This window comes from Rutidosis leptorrhynchoides, chromosome 4 (assembly GCF_046630445.1).
Source record: "Rutidosis leptorrhynchoides isolate AG116_Rl617_1_P2 chromosome 4, CSIRO_AGI_Rlap_v1, whole genome shotgun sequence".
In the NCBI taxonomy this organism is placed as follows: Eukaryota; Viridiplantae; Streptophyta; class Magnoliopsida; order Asterales; family Asteraceae; genus Rutidosis; species Rutidosis leptorrhynchoides.
Window position 1 is genome coordinate 20,805,597 of NC_092336.1, and position 24,339 is coordinate 20,829,935.

Consider the following 24,339-nt stretch of genomic DNA (forward strand, 5'->3'; position numbering starts at 1 on the left):
CATCTTTCGTCCTCCTTGTTCGATCGTCATCATCACTCGTCTATTCATCACCATTTACGTATCATAATTATCAAGATAGTCGCCATCATCATCATCTTAAACATCATCTATCATAATCACCCCTGTCTTGTTTCAGCTTCAATAGACAAACACTAATTGGGTCACGGTCCAATATATAACACCAGCATAACCCATTTGATTAACATCGGCCCACTTAGTTCAAAAGAATAAGTTTAAGAGGAGAAGGACAAAGGGCCGTCAGTGGTGGTAATGATTTCGGTCAAATAGCAGACAATATAGTTTGGTCCACTAGTAACTAATCAAATCCATTTTTGTAAGTCTCAAATTCGTAAATGGAGTGCAAGTAGGGACATATTTCCATTTCATAACCGAAAGAACAAGGATAATGATAATGTTATCTACTTTTAAAACTACTAATGGGTGAGGTGGGTTATGGTTTAGCATATGCATGTCGGCCACTTTTCTATTTTCTCCACAAGTATAATTTGTCTCATGATTGAATGGGTGTGTATTAATATTCACATTGACAAATCTAATTGTGATCTTAACGACTCAACAAAATTACATTTTTCTTTCTTGAGTTTAATTTCCAACAGAAACACAAGAGAAGCACGTATGTAGTATTGAGAAAAAAAAATGATAGAATGATGGAGCATGCGTATGTGTGGCGAGTGGTGGTGATTAAATGGGTTCGGGTTTGATGATCATGTTTGAATAGAAACTGAAGGAGAATGAGAGAGAGAGAGGTTTAGAGTGGTGGCTCATGAGGGTTGTAGTGTGGCAATATGGGTGGTGGTTCTTCATGGGTCTCGGTTCCACAGAAGTTGCAACAAGTGGTGATGGTTTATTCATGGTATTTGGTTGTGGTAATTGATATAGAGGGTGGTGGTTCATATGATTTTATCAATAATGAGAGGAAATCGTTCGTTGTATAAAAGAAGTGAGTGGTATCGACGTTTAAACACAGAGACAGGAGGAAGAAGATAAAAAAAATAAAGGTTGAAACGGACTGCTAACAGAATTCGTACGGGAGTCGACAGGATCTTCAATCAATAAGGAAAAAGATATCGCAGATTAGATAACAGGTTTTGTAATTCAGTGATTTTTGATACAGACAAGTTTATCAATCAGGGAGACAGATTAAACAGTGAAGATCACGATTGAGAACAGATATTGTAAATATCTGTAATTATATTTGTATATAACTGGATTTATATAAATCTGCATAGGTATTTATATATTTATATGACTATATTTTATATTTATATAAATATATCGCTGTCTATAGTATGTATCTATATCTATATATGATTCTGATCGTAAATACATATCTGTTTATATAAATTAGTATATATAAATGTATATATCTATTTTTATATATATCTATTCATATATTATCTATATAATATAATTAATCTTATAAATTAATAAATACAACTATAACTATAATAATAATACTCTTAATAATATTTATAATAATAATAATAATAATATTATTGAAAATAATATATCTATAAGATTTATAATAATAATAATTATAATAATGATAATATTAATTATAATAATACTAATATTATTAACGATAATAATTTTAGTATAGTAATTGTAATTATAACAATTTATATTTACCATATATATATATATATATATATATATATATATATATATATATATATATATATATATATATATATATATATATATATATATATATATATATATATATATATTATATTGGGAATTATTAATTAATAATACATATTTTAATATTAATGAGAGTAGTCATAGTATTATTAGTATAATAACTATATCTTTAGCTGGTAATTTCATATTTTATTATTACAGTTTATTATATAAACTTATATATATATATATATATATATATATATATATATATATATATATCTATTTACAACTATTGTTCGTGAATCATCTAAAATAGTCAAAGGTTAACTGAATCCATGTAAACAGTTCAAAGATTTTTAAGATTCAACATTACAGACTTTGCTTATCGTGTCGAAATCATGTTAAGATTAAGTTTAAATTTGATCGGAAATTTTCGGGTCGTCACACTAGATGGCTGCCAAGTCGACTTAAAAATACAAGCATTGGTTTACTTGTGCGTCATTACTCATGCATTGATTTGCGTGAGGAACTCTTAAGCATAGAAGCATTGGTTTGTTTTTAGTTGCGTTGCTTACCATACAGCTAAAGTGCACCCCTAGTACATGACAAAGCAATAACGCAGTAGCTTTTGAGTCTAAGTTGTTCAAGGTACAATTGCTAAAGTATTGGTTTATTTTACGCAGTACCTGCGCATACGCATAAGTTTTGGTTAACTATGCGCATGGGCATGCGGTTAATTATTTGTTTTGATTCGCTATATATAAATAAATTAATACACTACGCATGCATAACACGATAATATATACATAAAGTAACGTTATTACATATGATAATTATTTCAAACGCCTGCCCATCACGGGACTTAAGGCCCAAAAATTGTATTTACAATTGCCTGCCTAAGCATAGGACTTACGCCGCAAACTATTACAACAGCCTAATAATCCTCCTTGAGGAACCCATCAATCGACATGTTCGGGTCCGCAGCAAACGCATTAATTAGGGGGATCGGGATGGCTTCGATGGCTTCTTTCGCTTCCATGAGCACCGCAGCCGTACCCTCCTTCAATTTTTTCTGCACGACGTCGGGGTACGGCGGTGTGAGACCGCAGGCTTGGATCACCTCTAGCACCGCCTTGTTGATTTCGTGGTCTTTAACCGCGTCAACATAGGCGTTGAACTTGTCGGACACGGGCCCGGAATCCATCACCTTCTGCGCAATGGTAGGAAGGGCGGTGCGAAGCTTTGTCAAGTCCGCCTCTGTTAGCTCGCGGCCAGTCACCGCGTCATCCTTCTCCCTAGTAACCTTTTCCAGCTCCATCCGCAGGCGCTCCACCTCCCCCTTGGACTGGTCAACCGCCCCAACCAGCTTGCGGTTTTTCTTTCTCTCTTCAATCAATGCAGTTTTGGTTTCCGCCGCAGTTAACTCTACCGCTTTGCGCGCTTCTTCCACGGCGTCCCTGTCTTTCTTAACCCGATCAACCCCCGCTTGCAGCAGCCCTAATTCTGTTTCTTTGCGCAGGGCCATCTGGTATATATTTGTGGAGCGACGGGCTTGATCCGCAAACATACTGAAGAACACCAGGCCGTTCTGGATAAAGGCATTGTGCGCCTGGTTGAACAGAAGCGCGGCTAGCTGCTCTCGGAATTCAGCAAGGAAAATTTGTTGCAGAAACTCTGCTTGCTCTGCGGCATTTTCGGCAGAGGATTGAGTGAGTTGGTTGAGGTTGGCAAGGCGGAAGCTGCTGCGGGGAGGAGTTGGTGTGGATTCCGAATCCATATGTATCACCTTATCTCTCGATTCCGCGGTGGCTTCGAGCTCTGGATTAACCCGCGGTGGGGTGTGATGCGTCTCCTCAACATGCTCTGCGTATTAGTAAATGGTTAAATAAATGCAAACTTAAGTATGCGGAATGCGCGCAGGGGGGAACTCTTACCAGAAGGTGGGGGAGGTAGATCCGCAGAACGGGGTTCAATGGGAACGAAGTTGTCGTTCCGCCTGTCTTCCCTCTGTTTAGGAGTGAGTTTCTTCTTCTGTTGGGGTTGGGAGGCTTCGGCGGCCTTGCGCTTATTACCCGAGGTGGCAGGTGCGTGCTCCACATTCTAGCCAGTTTTCTCCTTCTCCAACTGCTGGTTCACATCCTGCTTGCGGAAAGAGATGCCCGCAATCTCCTCCGCAGTCAGTACTTTCTTCATCTTCATCTCTGCAAACATGCACGCATGCGTTAGAACATATAAATAGCAAACTGTTGTTAGTACGTGATTATACTATTCCTACCCTTTCCATTCGGTCCGACTATGGCTGGACGCACATCCTCCCATGGCCAGTGTGCAGATATCTTTCCTAGCCGCAACATCACGTTCCCGTATGACTGGTGCACCAGCTGTGCATTAGCGCACTCTGCTAACAGCTTTGTTTCCTCGTCGTCAAGGACCAGGGTTTTGTTCACATCCTTCTCCACCTTCTCGCACCATATAAGCGTTTGCGGAATATTGGTGCCAACTACAGTTTGGTCAATGAAAAAGAAAGTTTCTTTCCAGTTACCCGCATTCGACTTTGGGGTTTTGGTGAAATTTTGTCCGGCAAAGAAGGTGAACCAGGATTTGTGGTGATTAGCTAAGCGGTATAGATGACAGAAAACTTTAACCAACGGTACCTTGTCGAGTGCGATGCACCACATCTCAAACAGAACTATTTCGCCTGTGGCATAAGGGTGTAGTTGCCCTAATCCCACTCTGAAGTGATCTAATACGCCTAGGAAGAAGTCGGAGGGGGGGGAACCTGTGACGATCGCTCCAAATTCATATGGACGAACACGTCATTCATTGATTTCATTGCGAGGTATTTGACCTCTATATGATACGTTTTGTAAACATTGCATTCTTTTGAAAAGGCACACCATAAATGAATATTTAAATCAAAGGTTTTCGACATCTGATGATTTCTACATATAGACAATCACCGTATATAATAGTTTATAATAGTACTTCCATTGACAATGCAATCAAAATAAGGTACAGGATGATGAATTGGTGAATGCAACGTTTTCTTGAAAAATATGCCATATAAGACTCCATGCACATAGCTTGTCTATCATATAAGCAAACAGTGGAAGACTTCTAGGGAACCTGAGAATAAACATGCTAACAAGTGTCAACACAAAGGTTGGTGAGTTCATAGTTTGTATGTTTCGCATAATCTGTATATAAAGATGGATCACAAGATTTCAGTTGTTTCATCCAGAAACATTTATCAAAATATTCTACGAAATTGAGCACCCTGGTAACTAAACTTAACGTATATATAATTTATATCCTTTGTATAATCATCTTAATAATACACGCAAACCAACGTGTACGCTTCTCAAATAGCATACGTCCGTTAAAAGGCTAGTGCTCTAGCTCGGACGGGGATATCAAGCCCTATAGATCCATATACTACTACTCGCGCCCACCAGTTCTTATAACTGGCAGTTACTAGTTACCAAAGCTAAGGGATTTTCGGTTCAAACTCAGTGTAGAATTTAGTATGTACTTGTATCCATTGTGTTTAAAATAAAGTGTATGTATTCTCAGTCCAAAAATATATATTGCAAAAGCATTTAAAAGGGGAGCAAATGAAACTCACGCATATAAATATTGTATATCGTTTAATAAAGCATTTGCATGTATTCTCAGCCCAAAAATGTAGAGAGTAAAAGGGATCTTATGAAACTCACGCATATAAATATTGTATATCGGTTAATAAAGCATTTGCATGTATTCTCAGCCCAAAAATGTAGAGAGTAAAAGGGATCTTATGAAACTCACAGTTTAATATTGATATACAATATTGCAGGAAAGCACGTAGATGCATCGGAGATGATAAACACGAGGTTTGATTCACAAAAATACCCCCGAACATTACCCATAATTTCCTTGGCAATAACCCATATTTTCCTTAGCTCTAGCTCGCTCGGAAACTCGTTTTGAAAATTACTTGGACAGCACTCCGTCGTAATATTTTATGTACATTATTATTTTTGTATCGCAAAAATAATAACACTAATAATAAAAAAAATAAGATTAATAATAATCTTATTAATAATAATAATAATAATAATAATAATAATAAATAATAATAATAATAATATAAAAAAAATAATAATACAGAGGAATGAATCGAGCTTTTATAGTATGTGGCCTGCTACAGTACCTCATGCGATCGCATGAGTTTTCAGTGTTTTTGTCATGCGATCGCATGGCCGCCTTATCCTGTTTTTGTTTGCTAGTTCGTCGACATCAAATAGTGTACTGTAGCAAATAGTGTGTTACTGTAGCAAATAGTGTTACTGTAGCAAATAGTGTTTTACTGTAGCAAATAGTGTTTACTGTAGCAAATCACCGTAGAAAAGCCGTTTCACTGTAGCACTGTAGCAAAATACGGTTTTACTGTAGCAAATAGTGTTTTACGGTAGAAAAGTCATTTTACTGTAGCAAATAGTATTTTACGGTAGGAAAGTTATTTTTACTTGTACATATATATATATATATACATACATATAATTGTTCATGAATCGTCGAGAGCAGTCAAATGTAATTTAATACATGAAACAGTTCTAAAATTTTAAGATTCAACTTCATAGACTTTGCTTATCATGTCGGAAACATTAAATCATTTAAAGATAAAGTTTAAATTTGGTCAGAAATTTCCGGGTCATCACAGTACCTACCCGTTAAAGAAATTTCGTCCCGAAATTTAAGTGAGGTCGTCATGGCTAACAATAGAAATGTTTTCATGACAAATATGAGTTGATAAATAGAATTTTATCACCGTTGAATTATATGGATAAAACAATCCGATTTCTCGAAACGTATGAGAGAAGTTATCGTAAAAGAGTGAAATGAAAGAATAGAGATTCGTCTTAGCTTTTGACGTAGTTACGATTGATTTCCGGAATTTAAGGAATAGAAAATCTTCATAATCTAAATAAGATTTGATTCTTCGGAATTTGCGAAAATTAGGATTTTCTTTGATTAAATGCGTAATCTGTCTCGATTGATATAAATTGACCTCTTCCGTTTCATTTATTTTCACCACTCCTATAATCTTCTTTCTTATTTCATACATCCCAATAGATTGTGAAAATGCTTAATCCAGTTCTGATTCTTGATATTTTCCTGGCTATCGTATCCTTCATTCTTCTTTTTCATCTGCCACCAGAGGAAGTTATTTTCTTCTACTATTACCTTGGGGTTATAGTGTTTTTCATTCTCCCGTGTCTTTATATTGCTATACGCATTGATATACACGTTTTGTAATTTCGGGGTTGTTATCGGGCTTTATGTTCTCCATTATATTTCGGAGCTTCATGCTTTCGTTTTTTTCTTCCCGACCTTAAGTCAAGCGAATAATGGTCCAGAATTCGTAGGTATGAATTTCATAATAAACATAATTAATGTTCTAAGAAAGAAACGGTAATGGCACAATCCGACTTGTCAAATTACCAGAATATCCGGAAAAGACCGAATCATCAAGAAATATATTTTCTTGATATATTTAGAGATTATATAGAATGAAAAAGTTATGTAACATGGTTTATGATGAGGGTGTGATCTGTGAACCTTTGTCACGTTCCATTAGAAACTCAACATGACTTACTGTAATATAATCACGTTGATCAAGTGTCATTATATTATACTAATTCATGCTTCAGTTCCCAACATTACTTCAAAACATCCATTTTTCGAATTTTTCAGATTTTAGAAACTAAAATAGTTTCTTTTATGATGTAACAAAGATAGCGTGAAGAGATAAATGATTTCAGATAAGAATAGTTATGAAAATATCTTCAGAAATATGGAGGATATTTATAATGGAAGATACGATGATATCTTAGAATTTCTAATATCAGAGGATGATGCGGAAAATCTGTCTGCGAAGGTTTAGAATAAGAAGTAAGGTTCTTACTAATGGTTTCAGCAGACACTGAATCATTTGGATTCTTTGAAGGTAGATTTCGTCTTTGTGATTTGTCCACAGCCTCCTTCATGGTCTGCTCAATCCATTTTTCAGTTCCAAACCTTCTCTTTTTCTCAGCTTTACCACCATACTATTCTTTATCATCAAACTTTTGACTGTTAAGGTCCTTTACAGTTTTTGCTGCTTCATCAACATTTTTCCAAAATTCGGAGAACTAGTTTCGTAGTTTGGGGTGTTTTTCGGAAACTTCACATTCGAAGTATGTAAGTCCAGGAGGTAGACGTTATATGTAAACATATAACTGTTGGCGTAGACGTGCTACAAGATTTCAAAATACTGATTGCTAATTCCCGATAGTTGGTATGGCAATTGCCGTTAAAAGATGTGGATGAGTACATGATACAGTTTCAATGAGTATAAGGATTTTTCGGAAGGTCAAAGATCAATGAAGTTGTTGGTAAATTTACTGCTAATGTGGTGGAACATGAAAGATTCCCCGATAACAAAAACGTATATGCCAAAGTTACAAGTCTGAAAGGTCGTCGTTGACTGGTTGAACGGTTGATAATACTGGATACTTTGAAAAGAAATTGCAAGGTTATTTTCAGTAATAACAATGCTAAAGGATCTTTCACATTTTTAAAGTCAAAGTATAGCTTTGAAAGATGTAGAGATCTAAGAATGATGTCACCCGTTAAATCTTGACTTGGATTCTGATCCGTCAATATCAGAATATGTAATTGAATTTGTATGGAAACGATTGTATATCGCTGTGAGCATAGTTAATAATTTTTGAATCAAAGTTGAAGAATGTACAGTATAACATATTAATTGTGAACTTATATATTTCCCGGGAATTACCTACCCGTTAAAGATTTCACAAGTAATATTTTGTACAAAAGAATTTTTATTACCGTCTTTATGAAAATATATGTATGTATATTTTTTTCAGATGTAATACAGATTTGATGAGTTAATATTATATTAAGCTCATTTAATTTTTGACTTGAATTAGAAATGAATAATCTCTAAAACATTAAAGATTTAATAATCTTTACGGAGTATTTCGCTAATAAAATCAATACTTCATTATTTATTCTTATTGATATTCCTTGGTGAAGGGTGTTGATATTCGTGGAATTCTTGCAAACTTCGCAAGGTGCAAATGATGTTTTCTAGAAAGTTTCGAGTGCATCGAAGATGAAAGTGTAAAATCAACCATATTATTGAATAATACACTTGCTTTATTATGAAACGGAATTCTTTGGATTGAAACAGAGATTGTAGTTAATGAAGGTTAAGTTGTTAACGAAGGATGTACATCATAGCATATTAGTAATATGAATTTAATCGAGTAGTATTTACCCTTTTTCAATTCATACTTAATAGCTTAGTACTAAAAGATTTATGATGGTTTTAAAATATATATATAAGATATACATATAAATTCTTCAGAGGGAATGAGTTAATATTTCATAACTCGTTGATACAAATATACGCGTTGTTGACTTGTAATAATATCCACGGTACTTTCTTGAACTGGCGGAGCTTGTGATGTTAGAGGTGCTGATGATTCTAATGATGTTGACAGCACTAACTGTGCTGGTGAGGCTAAGGGTACTATTGATGCTGTTGGTAAAACAATTCTAGCTCGTACCTTACGCATCATTCTTGTCAGGGTTTCTATTCTTCCTTCTATTTATCTGATTTACGGTTAGAACTGGGATAAATAATCTCTAAGATTTTAGAGATTACATAATCACCGTAGAATATTTCTTCGATGAAGTTATGAATCAGTACTTCATCATTTATTGTTGTTGGCACTCCTTGGTATCTACGGTGCGTATGATGTTGATATCTGAAGTACAGTTTTTAGATGTGATATTGAGGTGTGGGATGCGGATGTGGTTGTTGATGGTGGTAATGGTACTGTTGTTGTTGATGATGGTGGTACTGGTTATGCTGCTGGTGCTGCTGCTGGTGTTTGTAACCTTCGCACCATATTCTCCAAAACCACTACCCGAGCGCAAAGCTCGTTGACTTCTTCTATTATACAGGGATGATGGGTGGTTCGGACGAGCGGACGAATAAGATTTAGAATGTGAGATAGTATATAATCATGACTAGATACTCTGGAAATGAGAGAGAAAATGGTATTACGGACAGGTTCGCTGGTAAGTGCTTCAGGTTCTTCGCCAAGAGGGCAATGTGGTGGATGGAAGGGATCGCCTTCTTCTTCTCTCCAATGATTAAGTAGGCTACGAACCCATCCCCAATTCATCCAGAATAGGTGATGGCTAATTGGTTGATCCATTCCGGTTACACTGCCTTCAGAGTTCAGGTGAATATCCATATCAGAATAGCTGTCGAAGTTTAAGGAATTTGAACTATATACGTGATCCATCTTATATAATCAGGGAATTGATTTTTGATATAATATAGATTATAGAATTTAGATTGGTACTCTTCAATACATAATTTACATATGTATATATAATACCAAAATCCCGTAAATTACGGAGAAATTTTCGGAAGATGTCAGGAAAAATTTACAGTAACAGATACGCTAAGATATGAATTTTGTCTATACACTATTCATGCAATCAATGCAGTAAAACGTGTCTAGACTAGGAATGATAAGCAGGTAAATTCCGACAAAAATGATAAGCAAAACTTTTGACATGCAAACACGGTCGAAGTCCAGACTTACTAATGCATCCTAACAACTATCAGTTAGACACACTCATGCAAGACCTGGTTCGCTAGGACCAACGCTCTGATACCAACTGTGACGATCGCTCCAAATTCATATGGACGAACACGTCATTCATTGATTTCATTGCGAGGTATTTGACCTCTATATGATACGTTTTGTAAACATTGCATTCTTTTGAAAAGGCACACCATAAATGAATATTTAAATCAAAGGTTTTCGACATCTGATGATTTCTACATATAGACAATCACCGTATATAATAGTTTACAATAGTACTTCCATTGACAATGCAGTCAAAATAAGGTACATGATGATGAATTGGTGAATGCAACGTTTTCTTGAAAAATATGCCATATAAGACTCCATGCACATAGCTTGTCTATCATATAAGCAAACAGCGGAAGACTTCTAGGGAACCTGAGAATAAACATGCTAACAAATATCAACACAAAGGTTGGTGAGTTCATAGTTTGTATGTTTCGCATAATCTGTATATAAAGATGGATCACAAGATTTCAGTTGTTTCATCCAGAAACGTTTATCAAAATATTCTACGAAATTGAGCACCCTGGTAACTAAACTTAACATATATATAATTTATACCCTTTGTATAATCATCTTAATAATACACGCAAACCAACGTGTACGCTTCTCAAATAGCATACGTCCGTTAAAAGGCTAGTGCTCTAGCTCGGACGGGGATATCAAGCCCTATGGATCCATATACTATTACTCGCGCTCACCACTTCTTATAACTGGCAGTTACTAGTTACCAAAGCTAAGGGATTTTCGGTTCAAACTCAGTGTAGAATTTAGTATGTACTTGTATCCATTGTGTTTAAAATAAAGTGTATGTATTCTCAGCCCAAAAATATATATTGCAAAAGCATTTAAAAAGGGAGCAAATGAAACTCACGCATATAAATATTGTATATCGGTTAATAAAGCATTTGCATGTATTCTCAGCCCAAAAATGTAGAGAGTAAAAGGGATCTTATGAAACTCACGCATATAAATATTGTATATCGGTTAATAAAGCATTTGCATGTATTTTCAACCCAAAAATGTAGAAAGTAAAAGGGATCTTATGAAACTCACAGTTTAATATTGATATACAATATTGCAGGAAAGCACGTAGACGCATCGGAGATGATAAACACGAGGTTTGATTCACAAAAATACCCCCGAACATTACCCATAATTTCCTTGGCAATAACCCATATTTTCCTTAGCTCTAGCTCGCTCGGAAACTCGTTTTGAAAATTACTTGGACAGCACTCCGTCGTAATATTTTATGTACATTATTATTTTTGTATCGCAAAAATAAAAACACTAATAATAAAAAAAATAAGATTAATAATAATCTTATTATTATTAATAATAATAATAATAATAATAATAATAATAATAAATAATAATAATATAAAAAAATAATAATACAGAGGAATGAATCGAGCTTTTATAGTATGTGGCCTGCTACAGTACCTCATGCGATCGCATGAGTTTTCAGTGTTTTTGCCATGCGATCGCATGGCCGCCTTATCCTGTTTTTGTTTGCTAGTTCGTCGACATCAAATAGTGTTTTACTGTAGCAAATAGTGTACTGTAGCAAATAGTGTTTTACTGTAGCAAATAGTGTTTACTGTAGCAAATCACCGTAGCAAAGCCGTTTTCACTGTAGCACTGTAGCAAAATACGGTTTCACTGTAGCAAATAGTGTTTTACGGTAGGAAAGTCATTTTACTGTAGCAAATAGTATTTTACGGTAGGAAAGTCGTTTTTACTTGTACATATATATATATACATACATATAATTATTCATGAATCGTCGAGAGCAGTCAAATGTAATTTAATACATGAAACAGTTCTAAAATTTTAAGATTCAACTTCATAGACTTTGCTTATTGTGTCGGAAACAATAAATCATTTAAAGATAAAGTTTAAATTTGGTCAGAAATTTTCGGGTCATCACAGAACCCTAAAGTTACCATGCTTGAACGCATGTTCGTAGATGGCCACCTTCTTCTCCGGTGGCTCGTGAGCATGTTGATTGGGCAGGGGTGGCACCAGATTGTACTTTGCTAACGGTGGGTATTGTTTAACTAAGTGATCAATGTGTTTCTGCTCTATAATCGATCTAACACTGTCTACATAGGTCTCGTTAGCCTTAGTCATTTTCTATAGAGTGATTGGAGAATTACTAACCTTTAGACGGTGGCCGGAGTATTTAGGATTTGATCAGAATTGAATATAGCAGCGTATTAGGGAAGCTTGAAGCAGAAAAATGGAAATGTGTGTGAATTGGGGCTATTTATAGTGAAGATTTGGAGTCATGGGGTGGAATGGTGTGATCGTGGCTGTACACATGTTACGCGATCAATGGGTGGCATTTTAAGTGCGTACGTGGATGTCAGTTGGGTATGGTTACCTATGAGCGCGTGGCTGACACGCGCCTGCCAACTCCCACTTTACGTCTTGTCAGCCGAATGGGTTTCTGCGACAGTGACAGGCATTAAATGACCTCGAAATGCACGCGGAAAATTAAATGCTAGCCGTTTTCTTGTTTTTTCTTCGCTTAATAGTTTGACATCATATGTCTTGCACCATATAACATCAAACTAGGGGGACATAATGATACCGCAACCCGCATGCGCACCCCATATGTATGCGGGCACTCACTAGTGTGCGTATGCGTGTGCTTGTGTGCGATATGCGGATTCGTATCTAATGCCTTTGTTCTTGGTACAACGATTACGTGGCTATCAAGTAAATATCTTTTCCATGATCACATCCGTGATTCGGGGGAGTTTGTTTTGGAAAGGATTGCCAATATCTCGGATGGTTCTAGAATTAGGGTTTGCCTATATATACAAACCCTAACTATCATTATAGGGATCATCACAACATTACGTAATCATCTCATACTATACACCTTACGTAACAGCATCATCTAGCGTCTGCTAAAGGTCAACATGTTAGTTTCTTGTTAACTAGCACCTACAACCTTATTTGGGGCCTTCTAATCGACGATCGTCATTAAAGGTGGACTTAATCACTTGGCCACCCCGCCGAAATCATCATGTCGGCCAGGGTTATTCACGGTAGCAGGACTGGAGAGCCTCGTTCTAAGATCCTTAAACCCCACTAACGTATTGAGCAGGCATGTTAAACCCTATGGTAAAAATATGCATGATCAATGATCAACTTTAGTTCCCTTAGTGCAACGTTTATTCTACAGTGCAGACTGTTAATGTATAGACATGAGCAAATTTATCAAAAATTGAAGTAGAAATATCAACACCTTTTAATTATATATATATATAGATTTTTAAAACTTGTTTTATTATGACAAGAGGGTGCGTTTTGTGCGTAATTCACCCGGTATCGGGTATCGCGTTCAAGGAACTCAATGACCCGAGGTTTGGCCTCTATAGAGGAGTTTACATACTCGTTCATTTAGGGTGTTCTCGTCAATAAACAAAAAAACTTGTTTTAATAAATTTTATTTCAATCATCAAGCAAAAATTATAATAGAAAATGAAGGCCCAATAAAGAGCCCAATAGAATATCCACCACCTATCCTAAATTAATTGGCATATTCTTTCGTAGTGGGTCGATTAGGGCTCCAAAAAACCGCCGTATAAAATCGTAACTTTTTTAGGTTACACAATCGAAATACCGATCTGACGGCGGGAATTCATAACGACGGCAGCAACCGGAATAGGATCTTGGCAATATGGTTAGTTGTTTATCTCAATCATTTTATCACGATCGATTAAATTTGTACCAATATTTTCAACAATTTCCAGTGAGCTAATTTTGTTCCTAAAAATTGTATTTTCGTTTTGTGTAGACATTTAAGCGAAGGAATGGTGGAAGAAACAAACATGGACGTGGCCATGTTAAGTTCATTCGTTGCTCAAATTGCGGCAAATGTTGCCCTAAGGTCTGTTAAGTTTTCATTTATTTAATTTATTCTGTATATGTGTATATATATATGTCATTTATATGTACAACTCTTTCTTTGTACGCATATGTATGGAAGTCATTGTCTGATATTGTTTTTGTAGGTGTAAGATAATTATGTTATGATTAAGTTTTGATGATTGATGATATTTTGGTAATTATTTGTTATCTCGAATTGTATAGTTCTTTGACGTGTAATTATGATTACTAAACTGTTTCGGGTTTTTGATAATTTGAATTTTTTAAATAAGTACATCTTGTAATACTACTTTTAATGAAAACTTTTAACATTCTTAGTAATTGTGAATCTGGATTATAATGTCGCTCTTTCATTTTTGGCCATTATCTTTTATGTTTTGTGATGGATAATTATCATATATTATGCACAACCAAATATTGTTCAATTTTTATGTTCATTATGCTTCATAAATTAAGTATAATCCCTTCTAGATTTTTATCATACCACTGTTGTGTTGAAGTAGCTTTTGTATAAAGCGGGGTTGAGTACTGTTCATCCTTAGGTATGTAACCAAGAAATTGGTTGGTGCTTAACAGGACAAGGCAATCAAGAGATTTCTCGTGAGGAACATTGTGGAGCAAGCCGCTGTTCGTGATGTTCAAGAAGCTTGTGCATTTGAACGTAAGACTATTGACTTTTTCTTGTTAAATTGTTGTAATGATTCTTGATCATCGTGAATATAGTCTCCCTTTTTTGTTTTAGAGTACACTCTCCCTAAGTTGTACGTGAAGATGCAGTATTGTGTTTCCTGTGCTATTCACTCCAAGGTTGTCAGGGTTCGATCCCGAATTGATAGAAGGAACCGTGAGCCTCCAAAGAGATTCAGTCGCCCAAGGGTACAATATTTTATTTTTCATTTTATTGATATCGCTTTGCAATACACTTACAGTTTGAGTATTTTATATTCTTACTACTCCTCGTGTGTCACTCATGGCCAGTTACTCCTGTCGTGCTTAATGTCTAGCATTTAGAAACTTAATAATAGCATCCACATCTATCGAATGTGTTTCTAGTTTTGTCCTATTTTGTTGTTTTCTCAAGTCTATCTGTTCTTCGGTCACAACTAGTTCCTTAAGGTTGTTGGTTGTCTAAAATTGACCAAGTATGATTGAGTACGTTTCAATATGTTGTATAATTAGTATGTGAAGGTTCAATTTGATATCTTCACAACGAATACTGAAAATATTCTTCTAGTCTTCTTTTACTGGTTGCCTGAATAGGGAATAACTTACTCGGTTACAAAGAACAGTGAAGTTTTGCTTTTTTTTTTGTTGCCGATCAAATGGGTTTTAGTCTGGTCGAAAGTGAACACCTTTTCTTCAATTTTTCTTGATAGGTAAGTAATATGTATAGCGTGTCTGTGTGAATATATGATGTCTATTAAGTGATTAGTTATATAGAGTTCATCATCTTTGATTTTTGTCTCGTATGACCCCGTTCCTGAGCAACTGAATTTTTCATCTCGTATTTTTTTTTAACTTTTTATTTATTTATGGCTTAGTCTTTAATATTTACAATATGTTTATATCAGGATGACGGTCCCAAGCCAGGTCAAGCACCACGCGCAGGTGCTGCTGGTGGTCCACCTGCTGCTCGTGCTTGAGGATAAACTATGATCAATGTACCTTATGGTTCTGAGATGCTTTTGAGTCCTCACTCTTTTGGGTTTTATAAAATACTATCTTGGTGATTTCTGATCTTTTGTGATTCTTATTTTTGTTTCACTTTGGTAATGAAGTTTCTAACTTTAATGGCATTGACAGTTTGCTTGGTTCTCTTTATTATGATAGCTGAATCGGAATTTAACTTGTATGAAGGGTGAGGAATAAAGATATAGAAATTTTATTTATGAAAATAACAAAACGATAGAGGATAGTTTCTTAACAATAAAGAAATTTACGTACCAGCGTTAAAAGTAGCTCTAAGAACTCTATTAGTTGTTTGAACATCTAGTTACATTTAGGTCCTATAAGTGACAATGTTATCGGTGATCATCGAATAGTTTAAACATGTAGTTACACATTTACATTTACGTAGTATTAGTTATGGTTGTTTTTAAACATTAGGTAGCCATTCAAGTGGATGATATTAGTAATACTATTCGTTAACTTATCTAATATAAAATAGATCTAAAACTGTAATAATCAGTATCGTGCTTCAAATAGGTAATGGCGTCGCTCCTACCCATGGTCTTGTAGAACTGATGACATTGTTGGCGTTGTATTAATGTGTGATGATTTGCTAATATAAGAAAGGAGTTTTTTTTAAAAAAAATTGACCTTTCTACGATTATTCTCTCTCCAACTCGATGTTTTTTGAATTTTTCATATGTGATTATGATATTGAGTAGCATGATTAGTAGGTTAAATTAGTCGGTTAATAAATCATAAATCATTACTTTTATTAGAATATATCTAATGCGTTTATTATTTCTCAAACTTCAAAGTTATCTAATTCCTATATATTGTTTTATTGGCATATCTTTTACGTGACAACAAGGACCAGCATTCTTACATATGTTAGGTGCACCTAACGCATGGTTCAAATTCCAGTATCAAACTTGATATAAATTATGAAAGTACCATAGGTGTATACTTATAAAATTAGATTATTAGATTAATTAACATTTTAAAATAATACAACTCGTTAACTAAAGTGAGATTAATTTCGGACTTATAGATTCACAATTGCACATGGATAAATCTTTAAAAGGAAGTTCAGAGTTAAATTAATCAGATACCATTTTCGTTTAATGATTCTAGATTTGATACGATTTGTGTAAACGGTCGTTTTGCTCTGCTAGTTTTGACACGATCAGATTTGTAACCCCATTGAACCGAGCCGAAATAAATTAGAAAGGGATTATTGTAATTAAAAACATTCCAAAGAAGATAACAACGATGATGTTACAACACAATTATAAAGTGTCATCAACCAATGAGCAACTAAGTATTCTACGAGTACATTTTTTGTCTTTAAACTTTTTCATCCCATTATTAGGTGTTCTTTGCTAAATATAATATTTTGTCCATTTCAAAAGTCCACTACAATGTAATATACCTTTCACATTAATTATTGCATATGCTAATACTTTATCCATAATGATAACATAGATTCAACTACCGTAGTATAATCCACCTCATAATATCTTAGAAAATCATCCAAATTAGTTTAATGATTAGAGTCTTGGTATCTTTTATACGAGGTCCAAGATTCAAATTTTTTTAACAACATATTAACATATTGTCCTTAACTAGAAATATGGTAAAAAAAAATGATGGATAAAATAATTCAGTTAGATCGTAGACCGATTAAAAACACTCACATTTCCAGGTTGATAGAAAATGATCACAAAATAGTCTTTTTGGGTTATTCAAAGATATAATAAAGAATCTCATAATAGTCTTTTTAAAGTTACAATAACAAGTAAATAACAAATACACCCGTCGTAACAATCACAACAAAAAAACATCTAAAGAGGACAAAATGGTCTACCCAAACGAGCCCTATGACTTGGAATCGTGAAATGTCTCAACCTTCCTTCTTCCTCCTTCAAATATCCTTCACATAAAAACTCCTTCGAAAACTGATCTTCCACGAACCTATTGATATCGTGCACAAACACATCGGTTTCCCCCTCTTCTCTGTTTCGGCCCATTAACCCCGCTGTGTATATCGCCTTCATTCTCCCCGGAGCTTCATCGTGGTAGCCCGTTGGTGCGTCTACCATTATCAAATCCCATTCGACATCATACACCTCATCTGGCAAGTTCCTTTTCAATGATAACTCGCATTCTGATACCCTTGGATCACCAACCCTCTAAAGAAAAAAGTAGAATTTTTTCACAAGGATTAAATACTGAATTTTATTAAAAGGTAACATAATTACCAAAGACCCAAAGTGTTATAACTAAGAGAATGAAACATGATCATTATAAAAAAGATGGTAAGGTCAATCTAATTACACAAAAGGCAATATGCTACTGATTACATGTAATTTGTGGTCTAACCTTCACATTTAAGAAACCTTGTCTTAGTATTTTTTTTATTTTTTTTTATTTTTATTTTTATTTTTATTTTTTCTGACCACCTCAAAATATTCTGTTAGTAAGAGAATACAAAATATATATATTTTTATTCTTTATAAATGTGCCACCTTCAAATAAAAAGGTGAAAATGTTTGTCAATGTTACCACGATCTCATATATAGTTTATATCGCCAAACATCAAATTCAACGTGTCACCGTCCAATGTGCCTATCATACGTTTTCTAATTACATTTCTAATTCTAAATATAATATTTACATATATATGTTTTTCTCGTTAATATGAATTCATTTAATTTATTGTACTGACGACATGTTTACCTTACACTCTTCACGTTTTCCGATCTCCATTAAATCCGATGCACGGTTCACCTTGGTGTCATACACAACATGGTATGACTCCAAAGTGGGGAATTTCCCCTGAATTTGTTGGATCCATGACTTATCTTCTTCTAAAAACACAGTGCGGCCACCCTGATTAAGGGTGGCCCACATCGGACTGTCATACCCCAACCCAAAAACTAAGAAATTACAAGGTGATTTCTTGTTCAAAACTCTCAGACTAACTGAGATTTCTTTGTATGTTTGTTGCGGGGTTATGTTTGAAGTGACGTAATGCACAAGTGTCTCGGCCGTGGCGGCTGGGAGTTTGTTGGCCGACATTAATTTGTGCTCTACTGGAGGACAAGTTGTCGGCTTCGATTGTACATTTATATCGGAAGAAATAGACGGATTTTGATGGGTTTGTGGTGTATAAGATGATCGTACGAAGATTACTAAAATAAAAACGAGTACAATGAAGATGGTGAGAAGAATTGGTTTTGAAGAGATTGTGTATTTTCCTGTTTTATTTCTCATCGTTTTAAAGATGAAAATATATTTGTAAGAAGACTGAGATTGTGTTTTGTTTGTGTTTGAGTTTGTGTTATATTATTGAAAAAGAGGGATAGAAGGTGGGTGAGACGTGGAGGAAGAGTGTGATAAAATAATATGGAGTAGGAAAGAAGGAAGACGTGTTACATAGGACATGTAAGAAATGACTTAATTTATACTTAATATAATAAATCAAGTGATGTTTGCTGTGTGTTAATGATGTTTAAAAAGTATTACCCATATTTATAGTGATGTTTGCTTTAGTAGTGTGTTAAATTTTTATTTTTGGAAAAAAAAAAAAAAAAAAAAAAAACCGGAAAAGTTGTATAGAACATAAACGTTTCACCAAAAGTGAAAGAGCCCACCTAAGCTTTTCATCAAAGGTGAAAGAGCCCATTCAAAGATTTAAGATATATACCGATTCAAATATGCCTTGCTTCTAGAAAGCAAGAAAGCAGCATAACACAAAACCCTAACAAACAAATACTATCTATAGTTGTGTGTTAATGATAGAAAGACTTGGTAGGTATTATGATGTCTCTACGTTTATTTTGGTCTAAGTAATACTAGTAAAGTATGACACCTTGAATAATAATTACTCCAATCAACTTATGTTTGTTGGATTATGATGGAAGGTGGATAGTTGGTGTTTGAAAAGGCTGGAGCAACTAATATATACGTAGGTGGTTATTCCTTTTAAGTAAAGTTCAATTTTCAGTTTGTATATTAGGCCACATGCAATGGTTCTATTCTTTCACACTACTTTTACCCGTCATATCAGCGCCACATCAGCACAAACCCTTTAACATTTCTTTCACATATCTTTCACTAAAGACTCATAATCATAAACTTCACCACCTCACTTTACTCATATTTAATTATTATTTAAAAATCTAAATCTAAATATACATATAAAAAACATTTATAAACTAAAAAAACAAAAAATACGATTTACATTAAAAATAATAAAAAAGCCGATTACATAAATTAATAAAAATACGCTTACATTAAAATTAAATTACGAATACAAAAAAAAAAAAAAAAAAACGAGTACAAAAAAAAACACGATTACATAAAAAAAAAGACTAATATATAAACTAACTACCGATTAATCGGTATAATAACCATCCGCACTACCATCTGTTTCGTGAGGAAGATCGTCCCAAATATGTTTGGTATACAACACGACATTTGTGGATTTGAATATTGCGGTTCCGAGTAGCCACGCCCATTTATCGTTATCCTGAAGCCACTCGAAGACCTTGTTCTCGGGATTCCAGTATGCAAACTGTGAATTCTCATCGCAGTGCGCGTTTCGCCTTAAATAATCAAACATTTCATCAACTCGAAGCCCACTGACCGGCACATCTACATAATCGACCCGCCCACCGTCGTAGCGGTCCATGTCATCGGAAAACAAACCGCCGCCGTGAATCTCGAACGTAACAATGTTTAGGGTAACCATTTTTGTGTATAATAATTTGAGAGTGAAATGGGTTGGAAAAATAAAAATTGAGAGTGAAATGGGTTTGAAAGTGTAAAAATTTGAGAGTGTAATGGTATATATATATAAATATATATATATATATATATATATATATATATATATATATATGAAATGGGTTAAAAAAATTATACTAGCAGTTGCAAAAAAGAAAAGAAAAAGAAAAAAAATAGGACGTGGGCCCCACAAATCGAACGTTAAAAGGATGAGGGGAGTGGCTGGCGGGACCTGTGGCGGTTCGGTGGTGGTGGGGGTGAGACAGGTGGCGGTGGGTGGCGGTGGCTCTCACGAGCCATTGCGTGTGCCCTTAGATTTGTATATATCTTTAACCTATTTGTTTTTAAAAAATGTTGATGTTGATGTTATATTATACATGTTTTATATATACATTTACAAATATCTTAATTTTGCCAAGTCATTCCATGAACTAAAAATAATTCTGCATAAAAGTTAAATTACATCAATAATCCATGTGATCTATGTTAAATTACATCGCTAGTCCCTATCTCTTAAAATTATATGGTTCGTCCCTGTAATTTTAAATTCAAACGGCGGTGGTCCAATTTATAACTTATGTTAGATGTCTCCGTTACCTGAAAAAACGTGCTCCTCACATGATGGCTAAAAAGGTAATTTAAATATTATATAATGAATAAAATCCCATCGTTGGTGTCTAGGATTCCATTGGCACGTACGTTCTTCACACTTAACTTCGAATTCCACTCGGTTCAAGCTTTAGTGTTTAATTCGGTTAGAGTTTATTCAATTCAACAATCGTTAAGCTAATAAATGCGTTACGATAAGGTGTTATCTGCGGTAAATAGAAATCTTTTTAATGGAGTTGAAGTAGGTTATGATAAGTTACCGATCTCGCACTCCAATACACGGACGATACGATTTTCTTTGGCTCTTGGAGTGCGAGTAATCTTGATAATATCATGAAGTTGCTTAAATGCTTCGAATTAACCTCGGGCCTCAAGGTTATTTATAATAAAAGTAACCTATTTGGAGTTAATGTTGACTCACATGAAACGACATCCATGGCAAGAGTGTTCGGGTGTCATGTGGGATCATTCCCATTTACTTATCTCGGTCTCCCAATCGGTGAAAAAATAAATAAAAGAGCTATTTGGAAACCGGTAGTTGACAAATTTAAAAAAAGACTCGCGGATTGGAAAGCGTGTACTATGTCATATGGTGGGCGTTTGACTCTCGTTAAGTTGGTGCTTAATAGTTATCGTTGTATTTATTCTCTCACTTTCGTGCCCCGCAATGTGTGATAAAAAAGCCAGAGTGTGTGAGGCGTTCATTCTTTTGGGGTGGGTCGGGAAATGATTCTTAAATTTCGTGGGTAAATGGGATGAAGTCCTTCTTCATTACGAGGAGGGAGGGCTTAATCTCGGTTCTCTTAAAAGCAAAATTTTGGCTCTATTTGGAAAGTGGTGATGGAGGTTTAAATCCAAAACCACCTACTTGTGAGTTAGGGTCATACGAAGCATTTATGGAGTATCGGGCGGTCTCATCTCGGAGGGGGTTATGATAAGTTACCGATCTCGCACTCCAATACACGGACGATACGATTTTCTTTGGCTCTTGGAGTGCGAGTAATCTTGATAATATCATGAAGTTGCTTAAATGCTTCGAATTAACCTCGGGCCTCAAGGTTAATTATAATAAAAGTAACCTATTTGGAGTTAATGTTGACTCACATGAAACGACATCCATGGCAAGAGTGTTCGGGTGTCATGTGGGATCATTCCCATTTACTTATCTCGGTCTCCCAATCGGTGAAAAAATAAATAAAATAGCTATTTGGAAACCGGTAGTTGACAAATTTAAAAAAAGACTCGCGGATTGGAAAGCGTGTACTATGTCATATGGTGGGCGTTTGACTCTCGTTAAGTTGGTGCTTAATAGTTACCGTTGTATTTATTCTCTCACTTTCGTGCCCCGCAATGTGTGATAAAAAAGCCAGAGTGTGTGAGGCGTTCATTCTTTTGGGGTGGGTCGGGAAATGATTCTTAAATTTCGTGGGTAAATGGGATGAAGTCCTTCTTCATTACGAGGAGGGAGGGCTTAATCTCGGTTCTCTTAAAAGCAAAATTTTGGCTCTATTTGGAAAGTGGTGATGGAGGTTTAAATCCAAAACCACCTACTTGTGAGTTAGGGTCACACGAAGCATTTATGGAGTATCGGGCGGTCTCATCTCGGAGGGGTATACTCAATTTTGTACTCTTAACCGTTGTTGGTCTAATGTAATTAAAACACGAAGCATTTTAGAAGGAATTGGAGTTCCCTTCTCAAACTCTTTCTGCAGATCGTTAGGGAACGACAACGATACGGTATTCTGGAGTGACATTTGGATCTCAGGTGAGCCTCTTAAAAATAAATTTAGAAGAGTGTTTCGACTGGAATCTTATCAGGGGGCGAAGGTCAGTAAACGTGTGGGATGGAATGGATCAAAATGTGCAGGCTCATGGCAATGGTTAAGAGCCCCATCGGGCAGAAGTTTAAACGAGTACGAGGAACTATGTAATTTAATTGAATATGTGACTATTAATCCGGAAAAAATCTAATTGTGGCGATGGTCACTGAATAACAGCGGCACTTATGAAACAAGCACAATGTCTAATGTTATAAATTCAGTGATTCTAGTTGCGGGTCCCAAACCGGATTGAGGCGTTGCGGAACAATTTGGTCCCAAAAAAGGTTGAGGTATTGAAATGGCGAGCAAAAAGAAAAGATTGACCGTCTTAACGGAACTCGATAGGCGGGGCATTGATCTCAATTCAATCTGATGCCTGGTTTGTGACGAGGACATTGAGACGGTCGATCATTCTCTTCTTTTTTGTAAGTGTGCGTTTGATATATGGCCAAAAGTATTCAATTGGTGGGGGCTAAACGGGTCGGCTAGTTTGAGTATTGGGAAAACATTCGGTGAACGTGCAACAAACAACATGTCGGCCATAGGTTCGAAGATTTGGCAAGCAGTGAAATGGACGTGTGGCTATTTAATATGGAAAAACCGTAATCAACAAGTCTTCAAAAAAAGGTGTTGGAACTCTCCGGTTGCATTTCACGAAATTCACGTCACAAGCTATGAATGGATCGCGAAGAAGTGTAAATCAAAGAACATCGATTGACATAAATGGTTACATGATCCACAATCTTTTGTACATGATTAAATATGGCTAGGCATATTAGGTTACTATATTAGCATCCTAGTTGTTTAGCTCGAGTTTCGTGTTTATTGTGGAAGTGTAGATCATCTTTGTGTATTGGGGTTGCTATTAGCTTGTATGCAGCATATACTGTACATTGTTATGTTTTGATTTAATAAAACAAGTTGAGTGGTTACGCGCATTGCTGCGAGAAATAATTTCGCCCAATTACTTGAATATTGTTTCAGTAGTAGAGATGATTTGTGCATTGCGGCGAAAATTGTTTGCACCAATACATGATTCTGCTATATACCTTACTGCTATATACCTTAAACATTTTTTCGATAATTTATAATTACAATACATATATCGAAATATATCGAAAATTGGTACAATTACCAAATAAAAATCAAGAAAAACTTAAATATAAATTTATTAAAAATGTTTT

At 35.2% G+C, this 24,339-nt stretch overlaps 2 protein-coding genes across 2 annotated transcripts; one reads left to right on the forward strand and one right to left on the reverse strand.

Annotated features, from left to right (window-relative positions):
• The first annotated feature begins 13,922 nt into the window (after positions 1–13,922).
• LOC139843242 (small ribosomal subunit protein eS26x-like) lies at positions 13,923–16,088 on the forward strand. Its single transcript, XM_071833310.1, has 5 exons — positions 13,923–14,061; positions 14,176–14,268; positions 14,844–14,928; positions 15,010–15,143; positions 15,839–16,088. Exons 1-5 carry the CDS (start codon positions 14,059–14,061, stop codon positions 15,908–15,910), a joined length of 387 nt encoding a protein of 128 aa, XP_071689411.1. The 5' UTR covers positions 13,923–14,058; the 3' UTR covers positions 15,911–16,088.
• Positions 16,089–17,660: 1,572 nt separating this feature from the next.
• Positions 17,661–19,211, reverse strand: LOC139840329 (glucuronoxylan 4-O-methyltransferase 1-like). Its single transcript, XM_071830596.1, has 2 exons — positions 18,675–19,211; positions 17,661–18,127 (listed from the first exon to the last, which is right to left on the reverse strand). The coding sequence occupies exons 1-2, from the start codon at positions 19,209–19,211 to the stop codon at positions 17,780–17,782; spliced, it is 885 nt and encodes a 294-aa protein (XP_071686697.1). The 3' UTR covers positions 17,661–17,779.
• Between the last annotated feature and the right edge of the window lie 5,128 nt (positions 19,212–24,339).

What these genes read in the sequence shown, in the direction of transcription:
- LOC139843242 (XM_071833310.1), top strand. An exon ending in GCGGCAAATGTTGCCCTAAG is followed by an intron (nt 14,269 to 14,843) that starts GTCTGTTAAGTT and finishes GGTGCTTAACAG; the next exon opens with GACAAGGCAATCAAGAGATT. An exon ending in AGAAGCTTGTGCATTTGAAC is followed by an intron (nt 14,929 to 15,009) that starts GTAAGACTATTG and finishes TTTTTGTTTTAG; the next exon opens with AGTACACTCTCCCTAAGTTG.
- LOC139840329 (XM_071830596.1), bottom strand. Translation starts at nt 19,211, where the DNA reads ATGAGAAATAAAACAGGAAAATACACAATCTCTTCAAAACCAATTCTT. An exon ending in GAAAACGTGAAGAGTGTAAG is followed by an intron (nt 18,128 to 18,674) that starts GTAAACATGTCG and finishes TTTTTTCTTTAG; the next exon opens with AGGGTTGGTGATCCAAGGGT.